Source organism: Balaenoptera acutorostrata, chromosome 19, assembly GCF_949987535.1.
Source record: "Balaenoptera acutorostrata chromosome 19, mBalAcu1.1, whole genome shotgun sequence".
NCBI classification, from domain to species: Eukaryota; Metazoa; Chordata; class Mammalia; order Artiodactyla; family Balaenopteridae; genus Balaenoptera; species Balaenoptera acutorostrata.
Window position 1 is genome coordinate 66,005,935 of NC_080082.1, and position 11,855 is coordinate 66,017,789.

At 43.8% G+C, this 11,855-nt stretch overlaps 1 protein-coding gene across 1 annotated transcript in view; it reads left to right on the plus strand.

The window, feature by feature from the left end:
* ZSCAN4 (zinc finger and SCAN domain containing 4) overlaps positions 1-7,708 on the plus strand; it is a 19,676-nt gene extending 11,968 nt beyond the window's left edge. Inside the window, exons 2-5 of the mRNA XM_057534993.1 lie at positions 878-1,163; positions 4,731-5,233; positions 5,358-5,523; positions 5,616-7,708. Of these exons, the coding sequence (XP_057390976.1) occupies positions 4,838-5,233; positions 5,358-5,523; positions 5,616-6,373 (1,320 nt within the window). The 5' untranslated portion in view covers positions 878-1,163; positions 4,731-4,837 and the 3' untranslated portion in view covers positions 6,374-7,708. The remainder of the gene's footprint in view (positions 1-877; positions 1,164-4,730; positions 5,234-5,357; positions 5,524-5,615) is intronic.
* The last annotated feature ends 4,147 nt before the right edge of the window (positions 7,709-11,855 follow it).

The window sequence follows — 11,855 nt, forward strand, 5'->3', positions numbered from 1 at the left end:
GAACTAAGATCCTGCAAGCTTTGTGGCTCAGCCAGAAAAAAAGAAAAGAAAGGAAAGAAGACTACTGGGAGGAGGGGAAGCCAGTTAGGAGCTGACCTCATTAATCCAAGGGAAGGATGATGGGGCCTGGGCAGTGCAGGTTAAAACGTGGTTTGATTCTGGATATAACTTGAAAGCAGATAATGTTAGGACTGCTGCAAAAGTCCCTTCTCTCCAAAAAACATTCCATCTGCTTCCCTATCTCTTCTCTTATCTTCCAGGTGGTTACTCACTACACAAGAAGTCAGGAAACAGAAGTGTTGAGTTTTCCTAAAATCTCTTCCTCCTGCTTTCCCCCTAGTGAGTGTAAGACCCCACCCCTCCCACCACATTTTCAAACCAGGAGGCTCTCCCCATTTTAACCCCTTCTTCTTCCTCAGTCCCCACAAGTCCATCAAACATCATGTGCTTTCTTTACATAAAATAAGCACTGCTATTTCCCTTCCCACTAAATGATCTTGGTTTCAGCCCCTACGATTTATTTGTTGGATTAGAAACCTCTCCTTTGGGGTCCTGGGGCACCCTCTGACTCATCAGCCCCGATGCACAGGAGGAGAGAATCCCCCCCACCCCCACCCCCGCATTGTGCCACATGGCTTGAGGGATCTTAGTTCCCTGGGTCCTCAGCAGTGAAAGTGCAGAGTCCTAACCACTGGACCGCCAGGAAATTCCCAGAAGGAGAGAATCTTAGCCTTGTTTTCTGCTTCACTTGCAATCCACAGGTCTTGGAAAATTGGAAAGTGTTAACTTTGTATAAGACTCACATAGGACAAAACCTGATGTGAGATTAAACATTATATCCCCACTTAAGTGCGAATGTTGTTATATTTCACTGCAGAAATATGTGTGTTTGATTGTGGCCTATTGCCCCAGGCCCAGGGCTGTTATATAACACCATACTGGAAAGCTGGAGCTGCAGCTGATGAGGATTCCAACAGAGATTCCATCAACAGTCACACTTTATCCAATCACGTCTTTAAATGCATTATTGTCCCTGATCCTATAAAAGGGAGGAGCCTTGGGAAGGCACATCAGATGAACCCAGTTCAGAAAGTGAGTCACACAGCGAGTCCTCAGCCTTCAGCTCAAGATTACACAGTCTGAAGTTCAGTCTTCTGGAGGAGGTGAGTTTCCCATTTCGTGTGTGTGTGTGAGTGTGCATGCGTGTATATTTATGCATAGCTGTGGGGAGAAAATTCCTAGGTACAAAGATATGGATGTCTCTCAGGCATGGGGGGTGGTCGATTATGACAGCTGCTCTGGCTGTGCAAAATCTGGCCTGACTGAAGTAGACTTCTCCTAGGAAAGTCTGTTAGTTTGGCATTGCTTTTTGTTAATTTTATGTTCTAGTAATTCATTTTTATTGCATCTTGTGGCAGTGGAGGTCCATGGCCGATTGAGATGATGGTGGGGCTGAAAATGAAAGAGTGTGTGTCAGTTACCAGTGAATGCTCCACATGCTTCATATGTATCAATTCTTTTAGCTCTCATGGCAATTCTGAGCTGGGTGTCATTAATAAAGAGATCAGAGCCCCCATGACAAGGATGGAGGCCTGATGGGTAACGTGTCTGGGGTCACACAGCTTGTAAATGCCAGGCTCCAGGTTGAGAACATTGGCAGTCTGGGGGGGTTTTGTTGTGTTTTGTTTTTTATTGAGATATAATTGACATATAACATTGTATTAATTTCAGATGTACTGCATATGATACAATATTTGCATGTATTGAGAAATGATCACAGTAAGTCTAGTTAACATCCGTCAGCATGCATCATTACATCCCTTTTTCTTGTGATGAAAATTCTAAATATGGCAATTTTGAATTCCAAGGTCCTAGCCATAATAGTGCTCCGTGGCCTTGTTTGTGTGAAATTGAGTGCATGCCTGCAAATGTGACCAAGTGGTCTGTGTGTGCCTGGGGTAGTCCAGAAAGAGAACCCATGGGACTTCCCTGGCTGTCCAGTGGTTAAGACTCCACACTTCCAATGCAGGGGGCGCAGATTGGATCCCTTGTTGGGGAGCTAAACTCCCACATGCCATGTGGTGTGGCCAAAAAAAAAAAAAAAGAGAGAGAGAGAACTCCTGGGGAGTCCCAGATGAAGGAGGAGGTATGGATTATACAGAAAAAAGAAAAACAATAGAGACCAGTATACCCGGGTGTAGGTAACCAGCCACAGCACCTAAGGTGGGGTAGGAAGGGTGAGGACAGGCCCAGGCAAAGCCTGGTGGAACCACGAAGGACTTAGTGCTTTTCCCTGAGAGCAAGAGGGAGCCATGGAGGGAATTAAGTGGAGCAGTGGAGCATGACCTGAGCAGATTAGCATTTTAAAAAGGTTGACTAAATAGGTGTGATAAGTGGATTAGGGGAAGGCAAGGATGTGTTCAACTTTCTCCTGTAGGGTTTTGCCTAGAATCATCTTTGCCTCATTCATTGATGAGATCAGGGTGGCTAGTTTTATCAGATCAGCAGGTGAGGTTGACACAAAACATGACATCAGTTAACAGAAATTAATTAGGTATTTGGGAGCCCACATATCCCAACAAACACCCACATTTTCAGATTTTGTGGCACGACATTTGCTTTAAAAGAAAACAACAACAAATACAGGGAGTCCAGTGGTTAAGACTCCAGCTTCCAATGCAGGGGGCGCGGGTTCCATCCCTGGTCGGGGAACTAAGATCCCACATGCTGCGTGGCGCAGCCAAAAGAAAAAAGAAAAAAAATCTGGGAATTCCCTGGTGGTCCAGACTCCGTGCTTTCACTTCCAAGGCTGCGGGTTCGATCCCTGGTTGGGGGAACTAGGATCCTGCAAGCTGCGTGGTGCGGACAAAAATAATAATAATAATAATACAAGTCTTTGAAATGTTGACTATATATATAAAAAACACACACACAAAAAAATAGAGCAATGATGTAGAAAGAGGATTAAATCTTTTATCTGTTTGACATCCCAAGGGGTATGCCTGTGGTTGCCCAGATCATTGATTTGCAGTCACAAATCAATATTGAATAATACAAACTCAGTTTCTCCTCTGAATCCTACACTCCAGTAGAAAAGGATAGGCAATACAAACAGCTCAATACGGACTTCCCTGGTGGTGCAGTGGTTAACAATCCTCCTGCCACTGCAGGGAACATGGGTTAGAGCCCTGGTCCGGGAAGATTCCACATGCCGTGGAGCAACTAAACCCGTGCACCACAACTACTGAGCCTGTGCTCTAGAGCCCACGAGCCACAACTACTGAAGCCCGCGTGCCCCAGAGCCCGTGCTCCGCAACAAGAGAAGACACCGCAATGAGAAACCTGCGCACCGCAATGAAGAGTAGCCCCCGCTCGCCGCAAGTAGAGAAAGCCCATGCGCAGCAACAAAGACACAACGCAGCCAAAAATAAATAAATAAATTTATTTTTAAAAAGAAAGAAACAGATCAATATAAAATTATAACTTTGATAAGATCATCAGTGAAGCAAAGACAAATGTTTTTCATAAGGAAGGGTAATTGGAAAAAAGAAAGAGGTGAAAGTAAAATGAAAATTTCCTGAGGAATGTATCATTGGGCTGACACGGGGTGTAGCTGAAGTGGTTTTGCAGGTGTTTGTGTCTGATGTAGGAGTTTCTAGCACAAGATGAAATCATGTATATGGATTCCAGCCTGTCCTATTTCATTCACTTTCTTGTCAATTGTTTGTAATATTTTGTTTTCTTATAATGACTGAAAGAACATCTTTGTACTAGATCGCCTTTGTTCAGTTAAATCATGTTCAATTACAACTTAAGACGCTATTTACTGTTTAAAATTGAACTATTTAAATTGAAATGTAACGCACATACAGAAAAAAGGAAAAGTGAAAGTATATAGATTGGTGGATTTTTACAGAGAAACACTCGTGTGTAACTGCCTCCAAGATCAAGAGGTAGACTATCGCCAGCTAAAATTGGAAGTACAGCATCACAGGAACTCTCTCTTTAGTCCCAGGCAAACTGGGATGGGGTCGTCCTATGGAGCCCTCCATATGTACCTATCCCAGGATCTACTATTGTTTCCAAAATTTTAACCAACATCCTAAATAATATTGATAGTATTTATATGGTTTTCAATGAACATAAACGAGAAGAAACAAAATGTATTGTTTGGTGCCTGGATTATTTCCATGTTGCTGCATGAAGAATTTCTTCTCATTGCTATCAAAAATGCCTCTACATCAATTAATTGTAATCTGTCCCATTGAATGTTGGACATTTAGATTATTTACAGCATAGGAATATTATGAATTATGTCGATAGAAACATTATTGTATATGCTTTTGTTGCACATGAGTATATTCTTCCGTTGAGTACATGCCGAGGAGTAAAATTGATGAGTCACAGGGAATGCATAAATACAGATTTAGCACATATTAGTCAAAGCATTTCCAACGTGAGTACTCACCAGCAGTGACTGAGAGTGCCAGGTGCTCCAACCCATGTCAATGCTGACTCTGTTTTATTTTAGTGATTCTGGTAGGTATATTGTAGCACGTTGTTGTAGTTTTATTTTGCATTTCTGGGATGACTGATGAGGTTGCGCTTTTCTCCATTTGTTTATTCACCAGATGTCTAGTAGAATTCATCCATGAACTCAACTGAACCTGAATTTTGTTTGTTTCTTTTCAATTATACCAGTGTTGTAATTTATTACATATCTCTTCTAGTTTGCAGTTCTTAAACATCCACCAGTTGTTGAAAGAGATCCCCCAAGAAACAAGTCAGCAGAGATTGAATCCCTGAAGTTGCGGCTCTCTGAGAATTCTTGTTAAGAATGGCTTTAGACCTCAGAATCTCCTTTCAAGATGAACCATCCAGGAAGGATCCTGGGTCAGATAATCTAGAGCTTAAACCCAGCCAAGGATCTGCCATCCAGGAGGGAGAGGGGATCTCTGAGTTCCGGAGCACTCAGCTCAGCTTATTTCAAAACAGCAATAACTCATGTGCAAGGCAGGAGCTGCAAAGACTCTATAAATTATTTCACTCATGGCTGCAACCAGAAAAACACAGCAAGGATGAAATAATTTCTCGTTTGGTCCTGGAACAGTTTATGATCAATGGCCGCTGCGGTGACAGGTCCACTTTACAAGAGAAATGGAATGCAAGCGGCAGAAACCTGGAGAAATTCATGGAAGATCTGACCGATGATGGCATGAAGCCACCTGGCTTAGTAAGTAGAGGGTTCTGACCCCCAGGGTGAGGGGCATGGGAGTGTAAGGAATAAGTAGTCTGTTGGAGTTGCCTGGAAGTAGAGAAAGAAGTTATTATAGATAGTAATCAGGCTTTGTTCACAGGTCCACGTCCACATGCAGGGACAGGAAGCCCTCTTTTGTGAGAATATGCCCTTAAGAGAAGTCATTGTTCACTTCACAAAACAGTTGTCGACAGGAACTCCAGCAAGAGAGAACATGGGGACACCTTTCTGGACTCCTCAAGATACTTCCCTGGAAACAAGACAAAGTGAGTGGGGAAAGCCCAGGTACCAGAGGGATGATCTGTGTGGACTCTTTCTTGGGTATAACTTCACTGAGTCACTTTTTCCCCCGCTACAGAAAGTGAAGGTAAAGAAAATGGTGGCAACATTTCTTTGAAAACATGTCAAGTAAATGACCGTATTGCTAGTCCAAACAATCAAATACCTTTCCTACTCATTATCCAAGAAGAGAACAGTCCGAGGCCTGAAGAAGGAGGTGTTTGTTTGGAGAATCCACTCAGCTCCAGAAGAGCAGGTCCAGGCCCCTCCAGGTCCCAGGAAGGGTCCCTGAAAGGACCCTCCTATCAAGATGTCCTTGTGGAGGTGGAACCAGAGTTTCTCTTCAAGCCAGACCAGGTCACCCTTGAGCCTGTTTCTACCCACCAGAACACTGAGGGGAACTCTGCACGTGGGGAACACCAAGAAAGATTCCACGGAGCCCCAAAAGTATACAAATGTGAGACGTGTCCCAAGATCTTTAGGTATTCCTCTCGGTTAAAAGTTCACCAGAAAAGACACAATAATGAGAGGACATATATTTGTGCCGAGTGTGGCAAAGGCTTCTTCCAGGCATCAGACCTACATGTGCATCAGAGGATTCATGCAGGAGAGAAGCCTTTCATGTGCAGCATGTGTGAAATGGCCTTCAGCCACAAAACCAACCTTCGGGCTCACGAGAGAATCCACACGGGAGAGAAGCCCTATGTATGTTCCCTTTGCCAGAGACGCTTCCGCCAGTCCTCCACCTACCACCGCCACCTTAGGTTTCACCAGAAAATTGCCCTCAAAAGTGTTCCCTCCACGTTAAATGCTTCCTTGGCTATGGCCCCAATGTGATGTATAGAAATTATGTATGTGCGTATGTTTATTTCCATAGTACTGCTCTATAGAATATACTTTATAAAAATAATTAAAGGGCTTCCCTGGTGGTGCAGTGGTTGAGAATCTGCCTGCCAATGCAGGGGACATGGGTTCGAGCCCTGGTCTGGGAAGATCCCACATGCTGCGGAGCAGCTAGGCCCGTGAGCCACAATTACTGAGCCTGCGCGTCTGGAGCCTGTGCTCCGCAACAAGAGAGGACACGATAGTGAGAGGACCACGCACCACGATGAAGAGTGGCCCCTGCTTGCCGCAACTAGAGAAAGCCCTCGCACAGAAACGAAGACCCAACACAAGCCATAAATAAATAAATAAATACAAATTTTTAAAAATTTTGTTAAAAATAATAATAATAATAATTTTTTTAAAAAAGTGGCAACTTCCCTGGCGGTCCAGTGGTTAAGACTCCTCGCTTCCACTGCAGAGGGCACAGGTTCCATCCCTGGTCGGTGAACTAAGATCCCACATGCCTGGCAGCACGGCCAAAAATAATAATAATTAAATAAGATGAAAAATTAAAAAAGGAAAGAAAATAAATTTTAAAAGACAATTTAAAAAAAAGAATGTAATTTCCTGATTGTATTTTCCATTTATTGTTTCACCCCCCACCCCAAAAGAAAAAGTAAGTTTATGAAGAGCAGGGAATTTCTCAGTTTTGTTCACTAAAGTATCTCAGGTGCATAGAAAAGCATCTGGCACATTTCAAATAACCAATAAATATCTGTTGAATAAATGAATGGATGTGTTATTTTGGTGTTTATTCTTTAAAATTTTGGCGTGTGCCCCAAGTGAGAATGAAACGGAGCAGGACCCTATGCTCCTTGCCCCCCCATGTCCTCAGCCTGCTTTTGTCTGTGGAAAAACTTAAGCAAGAGAATAAGTTTAATCAGAGAAGTGAGAAAATGCAGAGACAAAGGAAAACAGTCAAAGGAGACCAAATAATAATTGTTTAGTCATTAAGCAAAAATCAAGGATCTTTAGTTCCTCCTTAAAGACTGTAGATAATACTCTGAGCCATTTCCTGAGCTGTCTTGTAGATACTGAAACCCCCACCAGGTGGAAGAAGTTAACAGCATGATGACCAGGCTGTAGCCATGACATAAGCTGCCACAATTCTGAGAATTGGCCTCAGAGAAATAGGGAAAGAACGGACCCTGAACCTGAAGACTAACTGTGCTTAAAACAATCAAGAGAACGCTGATCAGAGCACAGATGACCAATTTCAAGATGACTGTTAGAGCTGACTGTGCTGTTTCTGCATGTGGTCCCCTCCCTCTGTCTATAAAAGCTGTTGCCCACTGATTGTCGCGGGGGGTGGGTGTGGGGGTGGGGGTGGAGTCAGCCTTAGGACAGGCGTCCACCCTCCCCATCCCCCGGTTGCCAGCATCCAAAATAAAGCAGTTTCCTTTCCACCAACCTGGCCTCTTTATTGGCTTTTGAGTGGCGAGCAGCCGGACCCCACTTTCGGTTACAATAAGACAGTGAGTTCCAAGCTCAGTGGTCCAACGAGACTTTCCCTGCCTGCTGCCCTGTCCTCTGTCCACACCCTTTATCTCTAGTGCAGCCACAGGCACCTAAAAAGGTGGGGAGCGGAGATGGAAACTTGGAAAGAGGCCTTAACTGAAGAAAGGGACCCTTTGTATTTAAATAATATATAATCATTTAATTTACTGGCAATTTAATAGCTAAACTGGACCTAAAGAAGACTGGGGACTGAAAGTTGCAGAGTGCAATTTTATTAACAAATACCAGAAAAGTCCAATGTTTTCCATGCACTTCTTCCAGTAGATGGAGGGTGTGGGGGTAGGGAAGGCTTATATGCAAAACCAGTTTGAAAGAGCAGTTTGGAGAAAACGGATTCTGTGTACAGTCGAGGCAAAAGCTCACATGCTAGTTATTGCGAACACATTTGTGATCTGGCTTCCAATAGGAAATTAGGGTTCAGTCTCATTGAGAAACTAGAAGGTGCCCTGTAGAAATGGCCTGAATCCTGGAACAGGGGCATTCTGCGGGGTAAATTGTGACACTTCTCTGATTCCCTTGCTATCGGGCTGGGATAATGCTCCACTATGTGGAGAAGCCCATTCATCCATCCTCTTTCCTGGGCTGTCTCCAGGTATTTTACTATGGTGAATATTCTTGCAAATCTTGGTATGAAAGAAGGCTTTTCTTTGGAAAGACCTCTGGGAGATGGGTTGTGAAATAACAGCAAATAAATATATATATTGGACTCTGCCCGGTTCCCCAGCACAGCGCCCCCAAAACCCTTGTATTTTCCTAAGAGATAAGAGCAGTAGGAGCTTTTTGTTTGTTTTTGTTTTTGGCTGCGACACGGAGCTTGTCGGATGGTAGTTTCCTGACCAAGGCTCGAACTCGTACCCACAGCAGTGAAAGAGTGGACGCTTACCACTGGACCTCCAGGGAATTCCTCTGGGAGCATCTTTTGTTCTAAAATTTGATCTTGGACCCTGGCTTCTGACACAAAGCACCTAAATCCCTTTAAATTTCCTGGATGAAAGGAGTGTCTTTGGCTTTAAATGAGGTGATGCTTGGTGGGCTCCTGGACGGCTTCAGGATGGGGACTGATCACCAGAAAGACCGAACTATGATTAGAAGCTTGGAACTTTCAGCCCCACCGCACCCCTGCATCCCTGGAAGTGGAGAAGAACTGGAGATTGAGTTAATAATGGATCATGCATTCTTAAGTTCAGGACTTGGAGATCTTCCAGGTTGCAGAACACATCCATGTGCCAGGAGGGTGGCATGCTCCTACTCTACAGGGACAGAAGCTCCTGTGCTCGGGACCCTTCCTGATCTCTCCCTCTGTAACTCTGTCTGGCTGTTCATCTGTACCCTTTATCATACCCTTTAAAATATAATAAACTGTTTAAGTAAGTGAGTATTTCCCTAAATTCTGTGAACCGTTCTAGTGAATAATCCAATTCGAAGAGGGCAGTTAGGGGAACCTCTGATTTGCAGCCAAATCAGACAGAAGTTGTGGGTAACATGGGTACCCACTATCTGCAATTGGCCTCTGAAGTGGGGGGCAATCATATGGGACTGAGCCCTTAACCTGAGGGATTTTCACTAACCCGAATTAGTGTCAGAATTCACTGAATTGTAGAACACCCAGTTGGTGCCACAGACAATTGGTTGGTGTGACAAAACAGCCACACTTCTGATGTCAGAAGTGTTGAGTGTGGTTACTTCAAAAAGACACACGCACCCCAATGTTAATAGCAGCACTATTTACAATAGCCAAGTTATGGAAGCAACCTACGTGCCATCAACAGATGAATGGATAAAGACGATGTGGTATATATATACAATGGAATATTAGTCATAAAAAAGACGGAAATTCTGACATTCGCAACAATACGGATGGAACTAGAGTATTATGCTTAGTGAAATAAATCAGACAAAGATACATACTCTATGTTATCACTTATATGTGGAATCTAAAAAAAAGAAATAAGTGAATGTATATGATAAAATAGAAACAGACTCACAGATATAGAGAACAAACTAGTGGTTACCGGTGGGGAGAAGGAAGGGGAGAGGGACACAATATGGGAAGGAGACTAATAGATACAAACTACTATGTATAAAAGAAATAAGCAACAAGGATCTATTGTACAGCACAGGGAAATATAGCCATTATTTTCTAATCACTTTAAATAGAGTATAATCTATAAAAATCTTGAATTACTATTGTATTGAATCATACCTGAAACTAATATAATATGGTAAATCAACTACACTTCAATGAAAAAAAAATAGTGTTGAGTATGGCAGTAGAGTGAGAGTAAAGGAGAAACACAAGTATTTTTCCAATACCCAGCGGCAAACTTTTTCAAAGTGGTTTTTACCCATTGTAGCACCATTAGCAATACAAAAGATCTTGAATGTCCATGTCTTCTGAAATGCTTGGTTTTGTGACTGCTCTGACTTTAATACCTGGACCCCCGGGGTAGGGTTTATTGGAATCAGCAAGTAAGATAAATAAGTTAAAAAAAAAAAAAACAGCTCTTTCTCTCACACCCTCTGCTTAGCCAATATGCTTGGATTTTGCAGGTTAAATGCACAGTTGACACGTCTCCCTGACACACCAGCTGCCTGTCTGACTCTACTTGGCATCACACACATCACACAGGTACTGAAATCATAAATAGAATGAGTGCCTGGCCTCCACCCAGCTCCAAGCTCAGTGATTATATGCAGAGTTCAACAATACAAAGGTGGATTCCCACTGGTAACCTCCTGTGCATTCGACTGAGGTGGAGAGTCAGCTACAAGTCCAAACTAACACGTTTGGGGAGTTTCTGCTTCTAAATGAAACGGGAGAGAAGGGGGCAGGGCACAACCTTTAAAAGAATGACATAGCTCAAGGCCATGACCCAAACTGGTTAGAACCAAATAAATCCAAGATGGCGGATGAGTTGACTTCCACCAGACCTTGAGCATCAGTATATACTCACTGTAACACATCAGCACACTAAGTGACACACCCACAGTCACCATGACAGATTCCAGACCAACCATAAAAGGCCAAAAAGTGGGTGGTGGCCCAATTCCTAGAAATCCCTACCCCTTCCCCAAAATAGCTGGAATACTCCTCCCACTCATTAGCCTATGAAATTACCCACTCCTATAAAAACTGACAACCCCATACCCTGGTGCCGCTCTTGCCTTCTGAGATGGTCCACACTCTGTCTGTGGAATGTGTTTCTCTCTAAATAAATCCACTTCTTTTTAAAAATATATATATATATTTTAAATTAATTTATTAATTTATTTATTTTTGGCTGTGTTTGGTCTTCGTTGCTACGCACGGGCTTCCTCTAGTTGCGGCGAGTAAGAGCCGCTCTTCATTGCGGTGCGTGGGCCTCTCATTGCAGTGGCTTCTCTTGTTGTGGAGCACGGGCTCTAGGTGCACGGGCTTCAGTAGTTGTGGCATGCGGGCTCAGTAGTTGTGGCTCACGGACTTAGTTGCTCCGCGGCATGCGGGATCCTCCTGGACCAGGGCTCAAACCCGTGTCCCCTGCATTGGCAGGCGGATTCTTTTTTTCTATTTTTTTTAAAATTAATTAATTTATTTATTTTTGGCTCTGTTGGGTCGTCATTTCTGTGCGAGGGCTTTCTCTAGTTGTGGCAAGCGGGAGCCACTCTTCATCGCGGTGCGCGGACCTCTCACTATTGCAGCCTCTTTTGTTGCGGAGCATAGGCTCCAGACGCGCAGGCTCAGTAGTTGTGGTTCACGGGCCCAGTTGCTCCGCAGCATGTGAGATCTTCCCAGACCAGGGCTCGAACCCGTGTCCCCTGCATTGGCAGGCGGATTCTCAACCACTGCACCACCAGGGAAGCCCAGCAGGTGGATTCTTAACCACTGTACCACCAAGGAAGCCCCCCCAGTAAACCCACTTCTTACCCATCACTTTGT